General features: G+C 33.3%; 1 protein-coding gene across 2 annotated transcripts in view; it reads right to left on the bottom strand.

Annotated features, from left to right (window-relative positions):
- Positions 1-4,221: 4,221 nt before the first annotated feature.
- Positions 4,222-23,450, bottom strand: part of LOC118187671 (proline-rich protein 5-like) — a 57,644-nt gene continuing 38,415 nt past the window's right edge. For both annotated transcript variants that reach the window (XM_035357938.2, XM_035357937.2), the window contains 6 exons: positions 19,730-19,787; positions 15,658-15,749; positions 11,780-11,858; positions 10,368-10,432; positions 6,491-6,653; positions 4,222-4,465 (listed from right to left, as the gene is read on the bottom strand). In XM_035357938.2, the coding sequence (XP_035213829.1) occupies positions 4,335-4,465; positions 6,491-6,653; positions 10,368-10,432; positions 11,780-11,858; positions 15,658-15,749; positions 19,730-19,787 (588 nt within the window). In that variant the 3' untranslated portion in view covers positions 4,222-4,334. The remainder of the gene's footprint in view (positions 4,466-6,490; positions 6,654-10,367; positions 10,433-11,779; positions 11,859-15,657; positions 15,750-19,729; positions 19,788-23,450) is intronic.

Below are 23,450 nucleotides of genomic sequence, written 5' to 3'. Positions count from 1 at the left end.
GGGAATTCTTATTTCTGTTTATCTTATTTTCGGAATACCATTAATTAAAACTAATTCATTTTTTAAATTATTTGGTCAACGTTTAGATAATGTTGATTAAGACGTCTTTTTTTCTAAAATTATTTCTAAAGTATTAGCCCAACCACCTTAACGGAAGTCTCCAAATTTTCAGAATGTGCCAAACTTTAGCAATCTTACGCATAACCATTCTTCCGGCAATTACGCTGATAACAGTACTTTAGTCAAGCAATGCTGCCATTTTCGTATGTTTATTATTATTATTTTGTTGTTGTTGTATTCCAAGTTCCAACGGTTTTTATAAACAAGTCGAGATATTTTTTGCCTTAAACTTAGTTTTAGAATTTTGGAGTTTTGGAGGAATACAGAATTTTGCTGATAATTTTCTAAAGGAAACGAGAAGGAAATGAGTTTCCTAGATTGCCGTTGTTGCCGAGGTTTTCACGAAGCCGAGTCTCCTCAAACCTGTGATTTTTTTTTAAGCGAATATAGATTGCTGTGTACTTCGGGAGAAAAATATCGCAAAAAAGTCACAGAAAGATTTGAAAAAGAATTTAAGTGTTTTTTAATGGAGTACGTAATCCTTATTTAATAAATTAAAATTTGTATTTTAAATTGCTAAATTATGTTTTCTTTTCGTCTGTTGATAATGTTTGCCGGCTTACAATAAACATAGATAGTTTGGAAATCTTTCTAAAAGAAATCTGATGTATACACCCCATGATTTCCTTGTACGGAATATTAACTTATACGCATTTTTTCTTGCATTTCATTTAAACTTATTGGATTGAATTAAATCTACTTGGTCGATAGCGCATAAACTACAATAGAATAAATGCACTCTTTAAAATTTACTATATTTGTTTACAGCGACACTCTGGCGCTAGATTCACTTAACAGCGTTATATTTCGTTCATTTTATAACTCAGAATGCACAAAATTTATATCATTTGAAGAATTATCTAATCGTTGCCACATGTTCTATTCAAATATTATAATAAATCTAGAACGATGTATAAAAGAAATTAAGAAAACAAAACAAAAAAGAAACAGTTTTTCACAGACGGTTCAGTATTTCTCATTCAATTAATTCAGTTCTCACTTCGCGACAAAGCAAAAATACATAAAATATTTATATTAAAAATTACGAAGTAAATCTTAAACACTTATTTCCTCGAAAAAAATCCAGAAAGGATTAAGCATGATTTAATTCGCAATAATAAATGAAGGCGTTATCTTTGTTGTTGCGAAGCTTAGTCTCTCTAGATTGACAATAAATCTACTATTCTGCTGTTTCAAATGTAAACAAACATTCCGCCACTTTATTTAAAAATTAGGCTTAACCTCACTTGAACAGCTTTTAAATTGTTGATAATTCTACAAATATTGCTTGCAGATTTCCTAAAGGTATAAAAACCTTAACCGAAAGATAAGAACAACATAATTCAATCACTTTTAAAGCAAAAAATGCACAATTTACAAACATATAAAGAAACTAAGATCACTGAGCCGGGTAACAAAGTGTATATATATATATATAATTAAAAAGCTAGGTAGTAAGTACTATGTAAAAAGACCTATTTGGTCTAAAACCTTTTTTGCGCAATATGCTGCAAAATTAAGGAAATGAGAAGAAGATAAATTGTAGTTAGCTCGCCAAAAAGTTACCAGGAGCTGTGGCTCCAAGAAAAAGTTCAACACAGTATTTTTTAAAAAACAATGACATTGAAGGGTGAAAAATTAGGCTACACGCGAAATAAAATGTAGAATATAAAACACAGTAATATACTAATCGTTGGAAACAGGTAAATGGCAAAAAATACAGTAAAATACCTATCGATGTGATAAGTGAAAAGTTAAAACATAAAAAAAACCGATCGATGGAACAAGTTAAAACAAATAAAACAAATAAAACAAATAAAAACATATGAAAAAATTATAAAGCGGAAAATGGTAAATTAGATCAATTCGATATCCAACCTGGCTTTTCAATACGTTTGGCGCGGCCGATTGCAACCAAAATACGAGGTGCACATCTACATGTTATAGCAGTCTATAGGACTAAGTCTATAGGACTATACAAAATTTCAAATTTCTGAGGCTACTCGTTTTTAGTTAGGCGAGATATATACATACGTACGTACAGACACCACGAAAAATTCTCTTCAGAATTCATTTTAATGCAGTTTTATATATATATATATATATATATATATATATATATATTTTTTTTTTTTTTTTTTTTTTTTTTTTTTTTGAAGGAAAACCTTTTATTCTGTCCTTTACATACAGATGTCACGCAAAAACATCGTTAAATTGCATTCGATAGCGCTCAAAATGGATATTTTCATTGAAATATGCTGCTTGAAACTTTTCGCGATTACAATACTTCCTTTTTACTTCGTACAAGGAAGTAAAAAAGGTGTGATAAACCACAGATCTTGCATCTTATAAGTAACTTCTAATTTTAATCTGCAAGGAGGTTGCGTTAATATGTTAAGTACCCCTTCTTTAATAATGAAAATTTTTATTTTAAATTGCTAAAGTATGTTGACTTTTCATATGTTGGTAATGTTTGGCAACCTACGATAAATACACATAGTTTGCGAATTTTTATTAAAACAGTCACAAAAACAAACTTTCACTCGATAAGCAATTTTTACCTTCACATCAGTAAAGAATCGCTAAATATCGCCAAGGTGGTTGCTTTCATGTGAAAATACATAGCCTCACGGTCTAACTACTCGATTGGTACGTAGAGATTAGATTCAAAACAGATTTTTAATGCAAATTTGTTTTCAAAGCGTTTGTAATTTTTTCATACCACAGTTGGAAAATAAGGCCAAAGAAATGTTATTGAACCTTTTTTTAAACATAATATTCTCAACTAATACTTATTTTGGCAAGGCCTGGGATGATTTCCAGAACTCTGCGTAATTATAGAAGACATTTAAAGTGAATATATTTAAAACGCATATCGAGTGCCTCTCAAAATAAGCAAGAAAAATTTTGCTAATTCAAAGCAGCATTTATGTTATTTAAATTTTTACATTTGCAATAATTCATAGCGAGATTGGTTCCGTGTCATGCTGCAAGAGAAACATTTTCCTTTCAGATCCGGTTGCCTGCAGCCCACCAGCGGTCGAGCGGTAAAGTCGCTGAACACTGGCAGTTCGGTCCGAGGTTCAAATCCCGCGAACGGGCTGGCTGCAGGGGGTTTTCGTGGTTTTCCCCATGTGTAACGTGTATACGACCCAGTTTCTCTTAGAAAGTCTTCCACGAAGGCATCCCTCCCCTTAGGCAGATAGCCTTCGAGGTTTTGCCGTAATCACATAAACTAAAACAAAAAACCAACTGCCTGCAGCTTTATTTCCCTTTCTATCACCGATATTAATTCTCTAACACTATTTCGTCTTGAAAGAAAATTGATCCACGGAAAAGTAGTTTTGCTTATTCATGGAATATATGTGAACTAACAGTCTTGGTATATGTGTTATCTGACGACAGAGAACACAGTGCTTTCGGGGAACTTGTGCATTATCCCGTCGACCGTGAAAGTTGGCTAGCATAGAATCGTGAATGTTAATTGAAGATCTCGTTAAAGTTGAGCCAATCATTCCCGTGAAATTCTAAGCCGCATTTTGTCCCTAACTGTTATAGTAAAACATTCCGTCTAATCCACCAAATAGCCACTACTGCGGAAGTATTCGACTGGCTTCGTTTCTGAGCTTTGTAGAAAAAACTTTCATTGATTTCTACTATTTTGATAGGCCCTTTGATAAGATTTTACAAGATGCTCTGTTTAAAATGCTATAAGTACAAATTTGTCACTGGTGGTTGTTTCAATCTACTACTGTTTTGTCAGCCATATTTAGCTATTCCCCCCTCTTGCATAGGTGTTAGTTCCTTCAAACAACTGTAAATAAACCGGAGGGCAATCACAAATATGATTCTACAGTCCTCGAACTCGAGCATTTATTTTTTCCACAATGCAATAAAAAACAGTAATAACATTTAATTTATAGCTTTTTTCTTAAACAAAAGGTAGCTTATTGACAATCAATCGGAGTTACATCAATGGAAAGCGCAGATGCCATGAGTGTGATGTGGCATTACTCTTATCCAAAACTGACGCAGCTTGGTGACGGTTTCACGGTCGACGGTAGTACCGCTTTCAATCTTTATAATTTGCAACAAGAAATGTTAAGACAATAAAACATTTATTATTAGTTTCAGGTACATAGGTCTATGATTACAGGTTGTTTTTTTTTTCGCACGAACTCTGCATTCAGTATCTTCTATTTCTGAAGAATGCTTCATCTCAAATGTCTTCTTCCCTTCGGTGTCTTGTGTCGAACAGCATTTTTAAATATCTGGTTGAGTGTGTCCATTTGTTGGGGCTGAATGCTAAATGGACGTGAAATGCGCCTTGGTCCTCCAACATCAGCTGAAAAATTAAGATTTTCTATCAACTTGTAAATTTGTACAGTGCATGAAAAATACTAATGGTATGTAAAATTATTACCTTTCATTTGTTGAAAATTTGGACTGCTTAATTTAGCATACTGAATTTATTGAAGGTTTCCTCATATGAATTAAATGGGTTAAAGACTGACATTCTCTTATCTGTTTTCTTAGTTGAAAAAAATCTAGAATTAAACCTTGAAATGTTGCAAAAGACTTAACTAAGCTTGCAAGGTATTATGTTAATTAATTAGCTATCTTATTATTTGGTTTGTACTTCAATTATATTTTCGTCGGCTTTCATCAAGTTGAAAATTAGTTAATATATTTTATGCAGAGAATTCTTGAGTTCAAAAGAGAGTTTTCGGCAGCTATCGCTAACAGACACGTTTATTTCTTTTCCTTGGGACTGAATTACTAACTTTGCTGACCATTATTGCTCGGAAAAGTTTGAAGGCACTAGCCAAAGCTTGTAGGGGCACTTTAATTAATATTTTTAATATGTTTAATATCTTTATTTTAGCATTTGTTTCTGAATTTCCTGTGAGCTGAGGAGATTGATTTTCTACTCGTATTATTCTTTCGTTTGTGTAACCGTCAGGCCAACAAGTAGATACAAAGTTAAAGTTGAGTTTTTCTGTATTTTGCTTATTTTAAGACGGAGCTGTAAGTTAGTTACCATCAGCTTTACCACTAAGCTAGGATTGCACAAGTTAGTATCTGATTGTCTTTTATGGTTTCTGAAATTAGCATTCAGAGAAGTTTAGGATCCGTACAAATTTTATTTTTAAAAAGGGTTTTAAGCGTTTAAGATACTTTTAATAAGCGTTTAAGCGTTAAATAATAAGAATTGTTATATATTTCAAGCTACGTCATCTTCCGCAATTTTATATATTATATTTTTTGCGAATGATGTTTTAATAGTTTATGAAAGATAGAGTTGTACTTAAGACAAGAAATTATACTCCGAATCATCTTTTAAGACACTTTCCCTGAAGTTTCTTAAAAAATTTTAAATTTATGGTTGTAATGTCACAAAATGTGTATTACCGTATTTCTCCAATTTTAAGACGCACATTTTCCCCCCTATATGAAATTTTCTAAAAATGAGGTGAGTTTTAAAATATCGCAACTCGCCGAATTTTCCTGAATTCTTCAGATGCCACCACATAATTTTTCTTTTCTTTTCTTTTCTTTTTTTTTTTTTCTTTTTTTTTTTTTTTTTTTTTTTTTTTGTTCATTTGGAAAATATTGCATTAGGAGTCCTGGCTGAGGAAGTCATATTTTATAAAATAATGAAGATAAAGTTTAGAAGAATCAGACTCTGAATATAAAGTAGACTGTGTTGTTATTCAAGATGCAGGCATCGTTGGCTTTGAAGAACCAGATTTTCTTATTAATTCAAAAACTGATTTATTCATAATTTTACTGAATAAATAATAGAATCTAACTCTTATGAGTCTCCATTGGCTACATCTTGATTATCAACACAGATTTCTGATAAAGAGGCGTTTCTGCCGTTAATAAATCGAATTCTATTACAATAAGACCATTTTTTAGAATAATTAAGAACTGCGTCCTACAGTTAAGAAAATACGGTATTTACGCAATATGCGAATAATTATTATTTAAGAAAAATAGCATTGCAGTATCTACTCAAAAATTAAAATTTTAAGAATCTAATGCTCAATTACATTTTATCTATTATTAGAAACGTTAAGGCAACAAGAATCCAATAATCTTTATTTTAACTAAAATATGATTAGCTCTAAACAAGCTTCGTTTATGTTTTCGGATACAGTCATCCATTTGGTGTGCTCGCCGTTTTGTGCCTGCATTTTCTTCTGTGTGGCCACCCTCCTGGATTAAAATTTCACTGTATGAGTTTTGGCAACTGATTCTTGTCGCCATAGCGCCTCTAATAATCGTATTCGGAGTGTTATTTTAACTTATATATGCAGTAAGTACTTTGATAAATTGAGAAATGAGTTGATTAAAGAAACTTTACCACTTGGTCTTCTCTTAGAAACAATCATCGGCTCGTTTGATGTGACGATCAGGTGGCCATTTTGATATAATCCATAGTATCCAATGTATGAACTACATATTTGTGCAGCTAGAAATTCAATTTTCAGTTTGTTTCTGCTTGGTGGGTAGGAGTCATTTACACACTGTAAAATAAAAAACAGGTAATTGGTAATTGAAAGAGACAGACCCCCCCAGCTCACCTAGCCGAAACTATGTTCAGTAAAAATATATTTAAGGGTGATTCTTGGCGAAAATTGACGACTGGCCAGGAAGGCGCAATTTCAAGACTGCCGCTACACAAAACCAAAATAGCAAGTCAAAGAATTGCAAAAACTCGATGTCAATGTACACATCGATCTATTTCCACTTAAAAACGTCAAAGAATTGCACAAACTCAGCATTGCTCACTGACTTGACTTTGTACATGTACACATCGATCTATTTTCACTTAAAAAATCCAAGGAGCAGCCAATTATACACTAGAGCCAAATAAAAAATATATAATCTCAATAAACTGCATTTTTAATCAAACAATGAAATAACATAAAAAAGGAAATACATCTTATCGTATGTACGCACTACACAAAGTAAATATCCACTTACCTTAATTAGAAATTTCTGTGTCTTCAGTCTCTGGCACACAAAATTCGTTAACAGCATCCAAAACCTTTCCTGAAACCATGCTCCGTTTCTAATGGAACGCTTTATAAGGTGAGCATTCGAACCTTTCATGCGACAAACCCATTCAAAGCCATTCGAACGATATTTATGTTCGACCATACGCATTTACTTAGTACAAACAGGACACTTATAATTCCATTGAATTACATCCAACAAAATTTCTTTTCTTCTGTCTTCAACCACTTTAAAAAAAAGTCCACCTTCTGCTCTCTCGTTCTATACCACCAAACACGCACTGTACTACCGGCAGCCATTTTACCATGCAAAGCACACAAAACACGACGTACTTTCTAACTGACATCCAACAAATATTTTCCCATCAGTCAAATTCACCGCAATCACGCAACCAGTCACGTCACAATAGGGTTTCCATAACATTTAGCTACTCAGGTTACCATAAATGAAACAACAACTGGGCAATAATCCAAGGGGCACCCTAAAATATAGGCTAACCCTACGTTCAGCCATAAGGCTGCCAAAGGATTGATTTCCTAGCCAGCAAGCACGGTGAAACCTAAAAGTTGAAACAAAGCAAAACAAACTTAAGCTCATCAGATCTAACATCCACAAAAATGAACGAAAATAGTAACTCAAATTAAAAATCTAAATTCAGTCTTCCTGCTATTTCTGTCCATAATAATATTTTCTCTGCCACTGTCATTAATTTTGTATAATTTTTAAAATCAATTTCCAGGTTGAACTGATGATTCCGCAGAATATTCTCAGTTGCTAGGCAGGTATCGACGAAGTGGACATTATTCCCCTTAAAATTACAAATTTTTTAGTTTTCATTTTCTTGAAGTTTAAATCTAAATAAATAATCCAGGAATCGTCCGTAGCCAGTAAGAATCTGATTTTCCTCAATATTATTATATATTCTCATCTTCTGATTAATCTCAATATTTTTCATGTAGCCATTGTTCTTTTCGAACGATTCCTAGCGTTCTTTCTTGTGTTCCATTATTTCTCGTTTTATCAATGTACTAATTCTTCTCGAATACAATATATCCAAGTCTTGATCCGCTTGTCCTAGGGCAGCTTCTTTTGCCAATGTGTTCGCCCTCTCATTTCCAGCGAAATCCTTAATCCAATGTAAATAAATACTGTGATTTTAATTCAAAAACCTAAACTTTTAATCTGATTAATCAGATTATTGTCCCACTAAGGATTGGATATCGCTTGTAAAACAGATAACGCATCCGAATATATATGAATAGTATGTTTACAGACTAAATTTCCTTTTACCTATTTCAGAATAGTATGTTTACAGACTAAATTTCCTTTTACCTATTTCAAAGCACAAAAAATGGACCTCAATTCGGCTTGTCAAACAGTATTCAGCCTGTCCAATCTTATCTAGCCTTTGTATTTCCTATTTTCAATCTGGGTTCCATAAAAATATACAACGAAAGCACATTCGACTCCGCAGTCGCTTTCGGACTCATATGTGTATATATTTATTTGTTCAATACCCATAAAAGACAGCGAGATAATTTCTTCGAACAATGTTAACTGTCGTCAATCAAATTATTGCATGAGCGGTGCAACTGTTCTTTAACATTCTCTTCACTTGCCATATTTGGTACATAACGTCTAATTTCTGTTTCTTAAAGTGAAATCGTGCCTTAAAAAGCACCATAAGGACTTTATAGTATCGCCATCTTATCTTAATGCACACAGCGGTACAGTCTGTTCGGTCTGGACACACCTAAAAATTTCCTTCTGTACGCACAGAAAAGTTGAATAAAAGAGGATTTATAGGTTACTATAGGTTACTCTGAACCTTCTTTATTTATAGTAGATGGCAGCAGCTCAACACAAACCAGTCCATATATTTTAGCCATGTTTAGTTTTTTAAGACCCTCTTTTTCAAAGAAATCTTCCAGATTTTTTTAGGGTATAAAAGGAATTGTTTGAAAAGAAATTTCTATGTTATTTTTTTGGTTGTATGCTAATCTCCTTATTCTATTTTAGTTTTAAATTTTTACCTTGAAATCTTGCCTAAAATCAAACGGCGAACCCTAGGTGTGCCCAGACCGGGCTCACCGATAATCTGGGACAACTGAGAGTCTGTATTCTTTGTTTCTCCGCATCTCCTCCGTCTGTTCATTAACAACAGTGCTCGTTTCAGCACTCTTTTCGAAGCTCTATTCAATCAGTGTGCCACATTGGGCACACCCACAGATTAAAATGATAAGTTCACAAAATTTTACTTGTGTACTCCTCTAGGCCTAATTAGACTGCCTACCTTTTTTTTTTTTTTTTAAATCAAAATTCCAACTTTAAAAGGTAGCGTGCCGGAAAGGGTTAAAGGACTCCATCATCTGAAACCTTAATAGTGGGATGAGGCTAAATTCCAAGAATTCATTTTTGTGAATCAATGTAGAAGCTTTATGACCATATGGAACATATACCGCATTAGAAAGAATATGCGAAGATTAGAAAGGATAAAGTTACCTTCATAAAATCTCCAATTTCTATCAATTCAGATTAAAGCTTTGTAGACGAACTTATCATCGAGTTCTCTCATTCTAAAATTCAACTGAAAAAACACTTAACATATTTTAATCGATTTTCCCTTTCATACTAAGCACTAATCATAACCGCATTCGTAAGTAATGCGTATTATAAAAAGAATGATAAATTTTATTGTATCATTTTAAAATAAGATTTCATGCTTCAGCATTATCCATCAGGTCATACTTTTAACATAATGTAAGATAATGTCCTGAATTATTTCTCACCATTTTGCGTTTCCTTCATGTTATTGCCAATGATATTTATTATCCATAAGAGTATTCATTGAGATTTTTGGCTACTTTCAGTATTATTTCAAATCTTCTTTGCGTACTCACTATTGCTAAATTCACGAATAATTTCCGTATAAAAAAATTCAAGAAATATTTTCAAAATTTGTTTTTAACATTCGAATTATTCTTAAATTTCTGGGAAAAGTTTTATAAAAGATTTGCGCATTAAAAAAAATTTCGAAAAAACTATTTTCTTCGTCTTCTGTCATTGACAGTTGTAAAATCTATAAAAAAGTAATCACAGATATCCGTCGAAAGCAATGTTAAGATCGAGGAGCATGAATTACTCTTTTAATTAAAAAAAAAAGCATAAATATCATGTTACTCCTTTGAGCATTTTCGTATATAAAGTTGAAAATGGCTCACCTGTAATATTCGGATCGCATGTCGTATTCCAGGGCTCAAAGTACGTCTCCCTCTCATTATTGCATCTGAAAGAAATGTTTTAAATAAAATCCTTTTAAATATTTATGTCTAATAATATTGCAGAAATTGCACTCATGCCAACCGCTATGGAATAAACCAGGGGTACGCAAATATTTTTAACTGCGGACTAAAATCATCATTTTTAAAGCATCAAGCAGGACTGTACTGATCTTTTGCGGTGCTTTTGTTGTTTGAAGGACACGATGGAGAAAAATGTTTTAAAAAATTACGATCAAAACTAAAAAGTTAAAAATTTAAAAAATTAAATATCTCAACTTCCTCTTGGCCATCCAGTAATTGACATGTACACTGTTTCTTTTCCAAATAAAATTTTAGAGGTGAAATGTTCTTAAGTCCTCTTTTCTGTTTCTTTCTAAGCTGATAGAAATGATAGAACTATATTTTTCGGTTGATACGCACCCTTTCTAACATGTTTAGTATTCTCAACCTAGTTTATTCGGTAGTATATTCATGTGCATATACACTGTCACAACAGATGCGCACTCGCGCTGCTGATTTCGGTAAAGTGTGATATAAAAGAAATGAAAATGCCGTTGCATGGAATTTTCGAACGGGCTGGATTAAGCAATTAGAAGGTTCGTATTCGGCCCACTGGCTGGCTTTTGTCCGTCCCTGCAAAACATTAATAATTCGCGACTTAAAAAAATTCATTGTCGTGTACTTTTACGGGACTACCATTAGTTAAGGGAATGCGACCACTCATTCTACCCTGGTTCGAATCTCATCGAACGAGTGGCAGCTCGAGGGTTATCTGATTCTGTCCATAGTTAAAATGATAACCATCCAATTTCTTCCAGAGAGTTCTATTCGAATGCATCCCTTCCCTTAGGCAGAGAGCCATAGTGTTTTCTGCTATAATTCAATGAGTCCGATTTTTTTTTATCTTGGTTTAGATAGGAAAGGAATCCTTAATCGTTAAAAATAATTTCACATATAGGAATTTAATAATTAAAAAAAAACTTTTCCAAATGTATTTTTGATAAAACATGAAATACGAAAGAAAACGTTTTATTCGTTAAATAGTTTCATAGCTGTATTTCAAGATGAACTTCTGCAATGAATGTGGCCTTCGGAGGCTGATCTTAAACCTAAGCCGCATTATAATACGCGAGACTGAACATAAATTGTTTTTGAATATTCTTAATATTTGTGGTATGTGTTGTATAGTGGAATTAGTAAAAAATATAAAATATTAATAATATTCTTTTAAAAGATATTAAGCTTATATTTCAGATTTCGTACTTTGATATAGTATTATTTCAATGCCATTAAAGCAGCTATAATACGTATAAGTTAATAACAGTAAAATATTTCTTGTAAATAAATCTTACCTTCAATATTCGTAGAAAGAAATACTACATCTCTGAAAGTAGCCAGAGTGGTGGTACGAATACATGGTCTTCCCTTGTGCTGTAAGTTTTTGAATCAGATATACTTTCAGACAATTAAATTTAAAAAAATTTTCGTCCATAGTGTTAATAACTTTTTAACTAAATTCACTGTCTTAATAATCTTCAAATTAAACAAGTTATTTAAGTTAGAGAAATTCAAAACAGTTATATTTACAAATTGACTGGAAAATAAAAGAAGCTTCAGATATCGTCTTGCTTTCGGCATCACCCTTATTAAGCATTTCTACAAATAGCTAATATTTAATTATTTATTTCGCTTCAGAAAATCCAGAGCTGAAATGGTTAAATGACGCTAACTGAAGATATGTATCAAATATCCTAAAGAAATTGTTTTCTGTTGTTCATGCCTCTTACCACGTTTTCATGCTGTGTTCTTTAATGATGACTGCACATCCAGAATGTATTTTGAGGTAATTTGTATTCTTCTATAGATGAATTATCGCCTAGCGAACATAACTGTAGTTTAACACGTTGACGGCGGCGCGGATATTCATGCGGCAGCGTTTGAATTAACGGTCTGTTTCGTGGGGCGGCGCAGGGGCAAGTTATAAAATTAAAATTAAATAATAAAAAATTATAAAATCAAAATTATAAAATTATTATATTATATTATAAAATTATAAATTAAAATTATAAAATTAAATTATTATATTATATTATAAAATTATACATTTTATAATATAATATAATAACTATTTTTGTGTACACAAGCGTATTTTAGTATTTTTTGATATACAAGCGTGACCCATCGGTGAGCCATGCCGGTCCGCGGAACAATCATACATGACCCACCTGTAGGTCATGCCGCCCCACGACGGAACAGACAAGTATGACCCACCAGTGGGTCAGGCTGCCCCACGGAACAGATAAGTATGACTCACAGTGACTTTAGACTGTTTTTCCTGTACGCAACTCTTATTCTGAACCTTTAAAGAAAATCTATATTTCGATTCGATTGATTGATAATTTCAATACTTACATATTATCCCATGGACCTTGAAACTGTCTCCGATTTTCATCAATTCTGGATAAACGTAACGTCACAGCATACTCATAACATGAGTTTTTGTCTGATGTAATCGCGATTGATTCTCGATAAGCCAAGTTTTGTTTCTATGAACGAGGATATAAATTAACTGTTATTGCTGTACTTTTCTCTTGAATTTTGAAGAAGCGATTACATTTTGGGACCTGCATTCTACAGAATAGTAAACAACGGAAATTTTTCCAAAGCTATGGGATTATACACTATTAAAAGGTGTATTTATGGACACGTTATGATCAGCTGCGTATGCCAGAAGAAACAGCAAGAGTTTGGAACAATTACCTAAGGGAAGTTTGTTATTTATACCGTTCTAAACAGAGCTTTCGGTAAAATCGGAGGGCCTACTAAAATAGTAGAAATCGACTATAGCCTTTTTCTCTGAGGCAAGAAAGCGAAGTCGGTTGATACTGATTGATCATTAAGAAACGAGGTGTCAGTTATTTCAGAATTCTGCAGGAATGATTGGCGCAATTTTGGCGGGATCTCCGTCAACTTTCATGATTTAATGGTAGCCAACTTTCACGGTTGACGGGATAATGCATAAATACCATAATATCGATTTATAACTTTCATTGATCAAGTGATGAGGTTTTTCTTTTTGCACGAATGATCATCCAAATCCCTAGTTTGAAACTTTGTGACTTTTTATTATGAAGTCACGAATATACGGATTTTTTTAACCCTTTCCGCCCTGCCCGGGCGTTTGCCACCTTCATATGTAGAGGTCTATTTTATCGGTAGTAGAGGCTGTTTTACTCTTCACTGTCAGAGATCACATCTGGCGGGTTGTCCGCATGTGTTTTCCGCTGGATTTTTACCTTGAGACCTGACGGTGACAACAGGCTCACCGCTTAGTTTCTACAACTGAAGTAGGATCTTGTTAATGTGTTGCAAAGGAATTATTCTAACACTTATAAAAAATATTTTATAGACTCTTTATTTAATTATTTATTTCGCTTCAGAAAATCCAGAGCTGAAATGGTTAAATGACGCTAACTGAAGATATGTATCAAATATCCTAAAGAAATTGTTTTCTGTTGTTCATGCCTCTTACCACGTTTTCATGCTGTGTTCTTTAATGATGACTGCACATCCAGAATGTATTTTGAGGTAATTTGTATTCTTCTATAGATGAATTATCGCCTAGAGAACATAACTGTAGTTTAACACGTTGACGGCGGCGCGGATATTCATGCGGCAACATGACCCACCTGTAGGTCATGCCGCCCCACGGAACAGACAAGTATGACCCACCAGTGGGTCAGGCTGCCCCACGGAACAGATAAGTATGACTCACCGGTGGGTCAGGTCGCTCCACGGAACAAACAAGTATGACCCACCGGTGGGTCAGGCCGCCCCACGAAACAGACAAGTATGACCCACCGGTGGGTCAAGCCGGCGTCAACGTGTTAAAATTAAGATATAATAACACGTCGAACAAGTATTAATATAGCAGTTAAACAACAAAAATCTGTGCTATATTTTCAAATTTTCACAGGTCTAGTTTCGATGGTTTTACCGAACCATCATCCTCAGCTGCAAAAGCGCAAATGAACATTCTTATATCATTCATTTGCGCTTATGCAGCTGAGGATGATGGTTAGGTAAAACCATAGAAACTAGTCCTGTGAAAATTTGAAAATATAACGCATTTGTTAATTTTGTTGTTTGACTTCTAAATTAAAGTAGTTTGAAAATTTCAGTAATAACATTTTATTAACTAATATTATTTTACGCATTTCTACATTAACTGTTGTTATGCACAATAGATTCGTTGAAATGTCTTTTTTAAAAATATTTACTGGATTTATGGCATCGAGTCTTGCTCTTGTATTTGTTTCTCACCTCAGTTCTCTTGAAAATGCATGTTAAGAGAAAATGCATTCTCTTGAAAATGCATTCAATTTTTTCCTGCACATTTAACAAGTTTCTCTCCCGACTAACTTCGCCTCATAATGTTCGCCCGTGTTGAATGTGTACTCTTCTTACACTCACCACCACAGCTAATTTCATAGGTAAGATGTATATTAATCCAGGAAAAGGAAACTAGCAAAATTGTCTCGAGAAACTCCATCACTTTGACGTCTTAGGAAGACTACGCTCTGTTTGCTTACAAGGCAAAGAATAAGAAACCTTAAGTTATCCTTCAGCTGAGGAATTTCCCAAAAGGTGGCAATGCAAATTTTAGTTTCTAGAAAAATTTTTGCTTTAAAATTAAAGTTAAAGCGAAAAAGTACTGCGTACTATTCTCGACCTTGCAGTATTTGCTCTTGGTCGACAAATCTATCCGATATTATTAAAAGTTATGTAAATTTTATAAATGAAATTAAAAATTATATTATTTTGCTCTAAATGATAGTTACAATAGAGTTAGGTTGCGCTAGGTTTTGCTTTTAAAATTTTATGTCTTGGTATCGATTAACTTGAAAAGATCCTTATTATAGTTTTCTACTTGATGAGTCTAATTGTTTCGTTTACAGATGAAAGAAAACAAATATTTTCTACTCAGTTGAAACGTTTGCAACCACTTCAAGTTACGCTAATCCATATTATTCCTTTTCCTGCTCGATTAAGTTTTACATCAATAAAATAACCAGAAAAAAGTTTTTACTGTTAGGTTAGCTTTTCTGGGCGAAAATAAGGCTTAACCCTTTAATTACTTGTAATTGTATAAAAAAATATCCTAGTTCATTAAGATGTATCTCTAAACCATATTTTGGTAAAGGAAAATTTCACTATGATATTTTCTTACTTTGACCATATAAAGTATAGCCTCTAGCATTGGGAGGATTTCACAGTAAAATGTATTCCATATCTCTTCTAAATTTTGCAGGACTTTGGGACCTGCAAAAACAATTTTTGTATACTGTTTGAATTACATTTAAAAAAGTTCAAAATGTATTTCACAATCTTACATGAAAATATTAAAAAATAAACAACTTATGGTAAATAAAGCAGCAGAAAATTAGATAAATTAAGCAGCAGAAAATCAGATAATTTTTTTAATATCACACTATTAGCTTTTTCGATAATTTAAAAGCGCCGAAAGTGTCGATATTTTTACTGCTAGACCTAAGGGCGTAATAAATAGTGAAACCATCTGAAATAGACATTAAATCTAGGATTTTTCTTCTGTCTGTTGCATATTTGTAAACTTAATCTTGAAAAAAGGTTCTTTTGATACCCTTTGCAGTTGCGTATCACTTTTAAATATTAACAACTATATTAATTTTTATTTTATTTAAGTGTATCAAGTTTTATCAAGCTTTTACACGAATTTCAATAAATAATATGAACTTACTGACTTTTTTTTAAAAAAAAAAATTCTGAGTTGTAACTTTCATACATTGCTTTGCATTTTGCTGTTAACGGAAAGGCAAGAACACCCGTGCTACAAAAATATACTGAGCCTCTGTCATTATATGAGAAGAAATACTTCAGAATTACGCAGATATTTCTTTATTAAGAAAGGTTACGTTAGCTGTAACGGAGAATCTGTAAGTTCAGATAACCAATGGAATTATTGCTTCAGAGAGCGCTTATTCATTTAACAAGGTATATTTTAGCTAAGATAAAGCTCTTAATAGCAGCATGAATATTTAAAATTTATTTCTTGTAAATTAATTGCTATGATTCACGCACGATTTTTTTTATATAATTTTGTTTTCCTAAGAGCAATAACAGTATTCAATTCAATATATGAGAAAGAAAAATAAAACTTCAAATATTTTTTCCGAATGCTTATCTAATAAGCACCGATATTAATACAATATAGTCATATATCAGGAATGTTACTTGAAGAGCAAGTGACAGTTTTCAAGAGAAACAGTAAATAAATGGCTCTTTAGGTTACAAAAATTCGTAGCTTTCTACTAGTCTATTGTCAATTTTAATGTTGACGAGAAAGATTTAAAAATTAAAAATTTAGACGACGTTTTAAATATGCTGTATTTCCTCGCATATTTTTCCTCCTAGCTTTCTAACGCTAAGTTCTAAAAATTCTCAAAATATTAACATAATTTTCCTCTTCTATTGTACGTAGTTCTTCCCTCTGAGAGCCAGTTTATTGGTCAATTGTATTCCCTTGATTATTTTTATTTAGTATATTCAAATTGCATTTGCATTTTTGTATTAGCATTTCATCCTTTTTATTTTCCTTTGCATTTATTATTTGAAAATTATTTTATACAGATTCTTTGTTAAATTACGCAGGCGTAGAAGATGTTCTCCCATTTACGAAATTTTCGGAACATGTGATTCACCTTACTTTTGTTAATTACGTTTCAGCTCATTGTAGCTTTATCTACTACTGATGAGTTCAATTTTCCGATATCCGTGTCTTTCGTTCGCGCCCGTCTTTCTCTTTGTCGTCAGAGATCCGTTGACTATCGGCTTAATATGAGTCAGATATTGTAATGCTAATATTACTATGCATTCTTATTCAAATCTAGGTTCTTTTAAAAAAGTAATAGTAAGTTACACTGTTGGCCATCAAAATTGCAACACCAGGAAGTAATAATCTGACGAACGTCAAAATCACATGAAAGGAAGAAAAGGGTGGAATATACAAATGATTAGTGTTTCAGCGCATTTAGACGACACAGGAGGAAGAAACGACATCTGAAGCACTGCATAAAAGAAAAGTTGTGCAGTGGATTTCTCATTCGGAAAGCGCTTTGTAATGTTTTTTGCTCAGAATATCATGCTATGCCTCGAATAATAATAAGCAATGCTTACCAGCAAGTGTCGGAATTCGATAGAGGCAGGATCATTGCCTATCGAGAGTGTGAATTATCGTTCCGTGATATCGTCCGTCGCACTGGTCGACATCCAACCACTGTCATATGCGATATGGAATCAATGGGTTGATTAGGGTCATACGGAACATCAACAACCTCCCATGACTAACACTGGAGAGGACAGACATAATGTGAGGTCAGCTCTGCAAAACAGTAGAACCACATCACGGACCATTAGTCAGGAAATGGGCATGTTTGGAGCAAGGCCCAGTATCCGCTCGTACGGTGCGTTGACTTTTCAGCAGCGTGGACTATCAGAGCGGCGACCATTACTTCGTCTTCACTTGACAATGCAGCATAGAGAGAGACAGCGACTCTGATGCGCCGAACGACAAAGCTAAGAGTGGCACAGTGTTATCTTTTTATCTTTTCAGATGAGTCCCGGTTTTGCGTGCAGTATTCTGATGACCGTATACGTATCTGGAGGCTCCGAGGAGACCGTCGCCTGCTTGCATTCGATATCGGCATAGGGCTTACACCTGGTGTGATGGTTTGGGCAGCCACTGGGTACACGACACGCATATCTCTGTTTCGGATCGACGGTAATTTGAAAGCAGTTCGCTGCATTTCTGACGTCTTACGTCCAGTGGTTGTGTCTTATCTTCGAGGATTAACAAACGCCACCTTCCAACAAAATAATGCAAGACCACATGTTGCACGTCGTGTTCTGACCTTCTTCGATGCACAGGATATGCGATTATTGCCCTGGCCTGCACGGTCTCCAGATCTGTCACCCATTGAAAACATCTGGTCATGGGTTGCTGACAAACTGGCCCATTACCCCTCTCTAGCTAAAGTGGTTGATGAAGTGTGGCCTAGACTTGAAGCAGCATGGAATGAAATGTCCGTTTCTGTCATCCAAGCCCCGTTCGACTCCATGCCTAACCGGGTAAGGGCCGTTTTATTTGCCACAGGTTTCTACTAATTTCGCCCTCTGTAAACCCCCAAACTGCTTACAAATTTAATCATTTTGTCTTCATGCCATACTGTTTACGTACAATAAATATTTTTTTTTTTTTTTTTTTGTATTTGCTTTCCTTGATGGTGTTGCAGTTTTCATGGCCAGCAGTGTAGTTGCCAGTAATTTGTCTATGACTGTTTTTTATTTGGTATGTTCTTTTCTTTCGTAACTGCGTTCTTAGGAGAATAAATTATTGGCACAATTTTTCTCCTCTCGTTAAATTAAAAAAAGGGAAAACATTACGCGAGGCAATATGGTATTTATTATTTTAAAGTATACTTATTCATTCAAATGAGCTTTCTCATTTTCTCCCAATTTTCTTTGAAGTGAGAGATAAAATCAGTATGCACACTTTGTGTATTTTTCACGCTTTAGGAGATTTTCAAATACTGTCTCGACGTTGCACCTTTAACTAACTCTTCTTCTTTATTCTTTACATTAAATTTTTGCGTAAGTAATAGCTTTAAAGTAAATCTGGCTCTTTTCTAGTTTGTTTCACTTCCTATTCTTATTAGATCTATAGAAAGAACACAATTTCATTGCAGATATTCCGAATAAGTATACTGAAAGGCAATAAGAGAGAAGATGGTATCAAAACTATCATTATGTAATGCTTAGTTTTTTAGCTCTCTATTGTAGCCTTTAATACAGATTAAAAAGAACATTCTCGCATTTTTTGACAAATTTCAAAAATCAACAAAATACTTATTTTTTTAATATTAGTTTACAGTAATTATTTTGCAATAATTTAAAATATCACAATAAGTGCAATGTGAAATATTTTCAAAATTTTCATATGTTGTAAGTAACTCTGCAACAGCTTAAAACAACTACAATTTCGCTATAATCTTTCGATGTGTAAGAACTGTAAATGCATTCAACCAGTTTCTCTATACTATTAAATCGAATATCCTGTAGTTATCTTATATTTTGTTCATACTTATAGGATATCTAGTGCTGCTTTAAACTTGTTAGCTAATCAATATTACATTATGTATATATGTATGAACTTGGTTATTTAAAGAAGAGAGAAATATAGAGCCGTAGAAAGTAAATTTTATTACCTTTGAATTCCCTGAGTCTTTCTGCTGCCATGAGATTCATCTCTTTCGTTAGCCATTCCTAGTAATAAATATCAAAAGATATTTATTATATCAAAAGATATTTAACATATTTAACGGCATCTTTAAGATATCTTTTAAACTATAATTCTTTATCAATCCAACAGAGCCATTATGCTTCTGAATGCATTTCGATACTTCTCAGTGACAACAAGGTTTTTATTAAAATATCTACTGGTCTGAATAGCGGCTTCTACCCAGCGATTTCATTGTAGAAAACAAAGTTTCATTGTTGTAACATAAAAATAAGGGAAAGAAACAAAATCGTAGGTTTTTTTCATTTGGATGTGACATAGCTATTAACGGAAACTATGGAATTTTATTTCCTTAGCATATTAGGTAACTGCGTATTATCCTGTCAGTCGCAAAACTGTCATCAAGCAGCGCGTTTTAACGCCAGTTAATGGATAAGCGTGGAGAACAACCTCACACATAACATTTCTGCTGCCGTTTGATGCATAGTACAAGTGCGGTAAGTTGGCCTATCACCTTGGAACCGTTCATTTTCAAGTAGGGTCTACCAAATTAGGAATTAAAAGCTGGTGATGCTTGACATGCCTCTTTTTCCTTATCGAATCGCTATTTTTCCTCTTGTACGAGCAGTGTATTGTTGATAATTCAGAATCATAGCTGCTTTAAATCTTGGTGCTTATAATTTTGCGTTTAAAGAATGTTTTTAATATTTAAATGCTTTTAATTCATAACTTGGTCAGTTTAGCTTACTAAGCTTTTGATGTATACGTGAAATGAGGTTTTTTTTTTTGAAAAAAATATATAATTAGGGTAGAACAATCTATTTCAAGGAACGAAAAGTGGTCCAGAAAGTACAAGAGTTTTTGAGAAGGAGTCAGCATCTGAAAAGCTATGTATTCCTATCTGACAGGATCATTATTAACAGCCGCTGGAACTGGCTTATCGATTAGAAGAATTACGCGCAAAAAAGCAAGAAGCTAATATTTCCCTGCTGCCTTAGCGATGCCCACAGGAATACATGAACTCACTCCGCGAGAGCAGCGCCATAAGAACATTATATTGCAAACAATTGTCCAGGTTTTGTATGGTACTTTAGGAGAAATGTGGGAAAATATTTTCCATCCCTTAATTTTGTCCACCAGTATATGAAAGTACCCAAATTCTTCAATAAAGCAAGTATATTTTTAACAAAGGCGTCTGCATAATAAGTAATATTGAAATTCCTTCCTCTGCCCCTTCCCATGGTAGACTTGAATGCTTTGACTTAATTTCAACTAGCCAGTCGAAGTCACTACGAAAGCTATCTTTAAAAGACTTACAAGATTTGAAAACAATTTCATAAATGCGACATAGTAAAAGAAGTAAAACAAGCTTATTATTAATAAAATGAAGGGAATTTAACCTTACTATTATTTTTTCAAAGAAACTGTCTTTAATAGAAAGCTAGAAAATTCCAGAGAACAGGATACCGTTAGAAACATGGTCTTAGTGTATAATCTGATTGCAGATTTAGTTAATTGATTAAAAATCAATACGCTCTCATTCAAAACTGAATTTGCGATGCATTACATCTGGCTTTATTTAGAAATATTAATGATGAGATTACATGCACGATAACATGCAAGTTGTCACGCTGATTTGCATTGCAGAGGATTTGCCCATTTTTATCAAAGTTTATTTTGTTATTGCACTGAATTTTTGTACTTACTATGTATTAAGATCTAAATTCCATTTTACATTGCTTTACAATTAAGAAAATTTGAATTGTATCATAAATAATCAATTAAAATTTCATGTATCTGTAAAAGAAAACTTTGTTTCTATATTGGCAAGATCAATTTTTATGAAAGACTTTCAAGTTAAGGACTGCGAAATATTGATTATGATTAATGTTTAAGCAAAGATTTTACAGAACTGTGAACTTTCTTGAGAAAAATTAGAACATTCTTTACGACGAACTTGAAAACTTTTAATTTTCAATAGAATTTTCAATTTTAATTTATTGTTAAAAATGATATCTTTAAGGTTTCATACTTTAAAAAATTATTTAAATTAAAATTTTGTGATTTTTCTCACTGTTGTATTTACCTAGTTTTGCTAATTCTGTAATGCTTTCTTCTAAAAAGGCTTTTCTGTTACCATGCCTTTTTCTCTTTGAAGGGGGGATATATAAGATAAAAAATATGTGAATCAAAATTATAATTTAAACTAAAGGTAAAACATTAATTCTCTCTACCTTTATATTAGTGAATTTTAAGAGCCATTTCAATACTGTCAGATGATTTCATTCAAACTATCAGTGTGGTTTACTATCGCAGAACTTAATGTGTAAGAAAACTGAGAAAGAATTTATGACTTATGTTACAAACTAAAATGAAAGTGTTACTGTTTTTGGTTTAAATCTATATAAGCAAGATGTATAAATGCAATTAAAATTATGAAACTATGTATTCCAGTTTTGGTTTGGGAGCCTTAACAATGGAATTTTAATTAGCTAACAGTGAAATCAGAAGTTACCATTTCTCAACTCAATAAACTTCAAGTAAGGCCGTCAGAAAATGTCCATTTTTACCTTGGAAATTGCTGGAAAACTACAAACAAAATATTTGTAAAAATTCATTTTTTGGTGAAAAATAAAATATTTTCATAATCCCTGCAATATTGACAGTTTTTACACGAGCTAGCAGAGGCGTAGCTAGGGTTTTCAGCGCCCGGGGACAATTGAAGATTTTGCGTCCCTTTCTGTGTGCCAAGAATGGAAAACATTTCATTCTGTAATTTCATCACATCAATTTGGATGCTGCGTCCGGGAACAAATGTCCCCTCTTGCTCCACCCTAGCTACGCTACTGCAAGCTAGTATGAGTTATAAACTAATTTTACCTATTAACGTATCACATGTAATGCATATCTCGAAATTTAAGTATTGCATACAAGTTAACATTTCGACTCACTATGACGTATTTTAAAACAAGGCTGAAAATTCCTGGATTTGTCTTTACAATGTCTTGCATGAATTTCATTCCTGTGCATGTCATACAAAAAATAAAGTCAATCCATGAATTTAATTTAATGTCGTGCTTTCCGATAACTTCTCCATGAAAATGGTTACAATATATTTGGATGATTTGATTTGTTAAGCGAAAGGATTATTTTTCAGGGCTACCCTACTTATAGCATCATCATAAAATCGCGCCCTAAGCATCGCAGAATTCACTTAATGTCATTGACATCCATGTGAAGGGAAAACAATGCCAAGAAATGGAACCTTTGTTTATTTTAGTATGGCAAAGCACAAGAAGGCTATCTGCTTAAGAGGAGGGATGCCTTCTTGGAGGATGATCTAAGGGAAACTAGCTCGTATCCACGTTACACATGTGGAAAACCACTAAAACGCTTTTGTATCTAGCCCGTTCGCTTGAATCGAGCCCAGGTTAAACTATCAGTGTAGATCGAGTTTCCTAGACGGTGATCTCATTTTTGCTGTCAGAACAAGAGAAAGATTATTTTACGCTAATTTTGAAGATAAGAATGCGGTACTCATTTAAATCATCAACCAGTCTAATCTCATGAACAGAAAATATGTAAAAAAAAAAAGGAACTTTTCGTTGTACTTAATGAACTTTCATAAGCACTAAACTTAGAAAGTTCGCATTCACTACTATCATTGTTGGAATCATCCGTTTCCATTA

Source organism: Stegodyphus dumicola, chromosome X2 (assembly GCF_044657685.1).
Source record: "Stegodyphus dumicola isolate Sdum_Otavi_A_Nest chromosome X2, ASM4465768v1".
NCBI classification, from domain to species: domain Eukaryota; kingdom Metazoa; phylum Arthropoda; class Arachnida; order Araneae; family Eresidae; genus Stegodyphus; species Stegodyphus dumicola.
The sequence above is the reverse complement of the archived record's forward strand: the minus strand, read 5'-3'. Positions and strand labels throughout refer to the sequence as shown.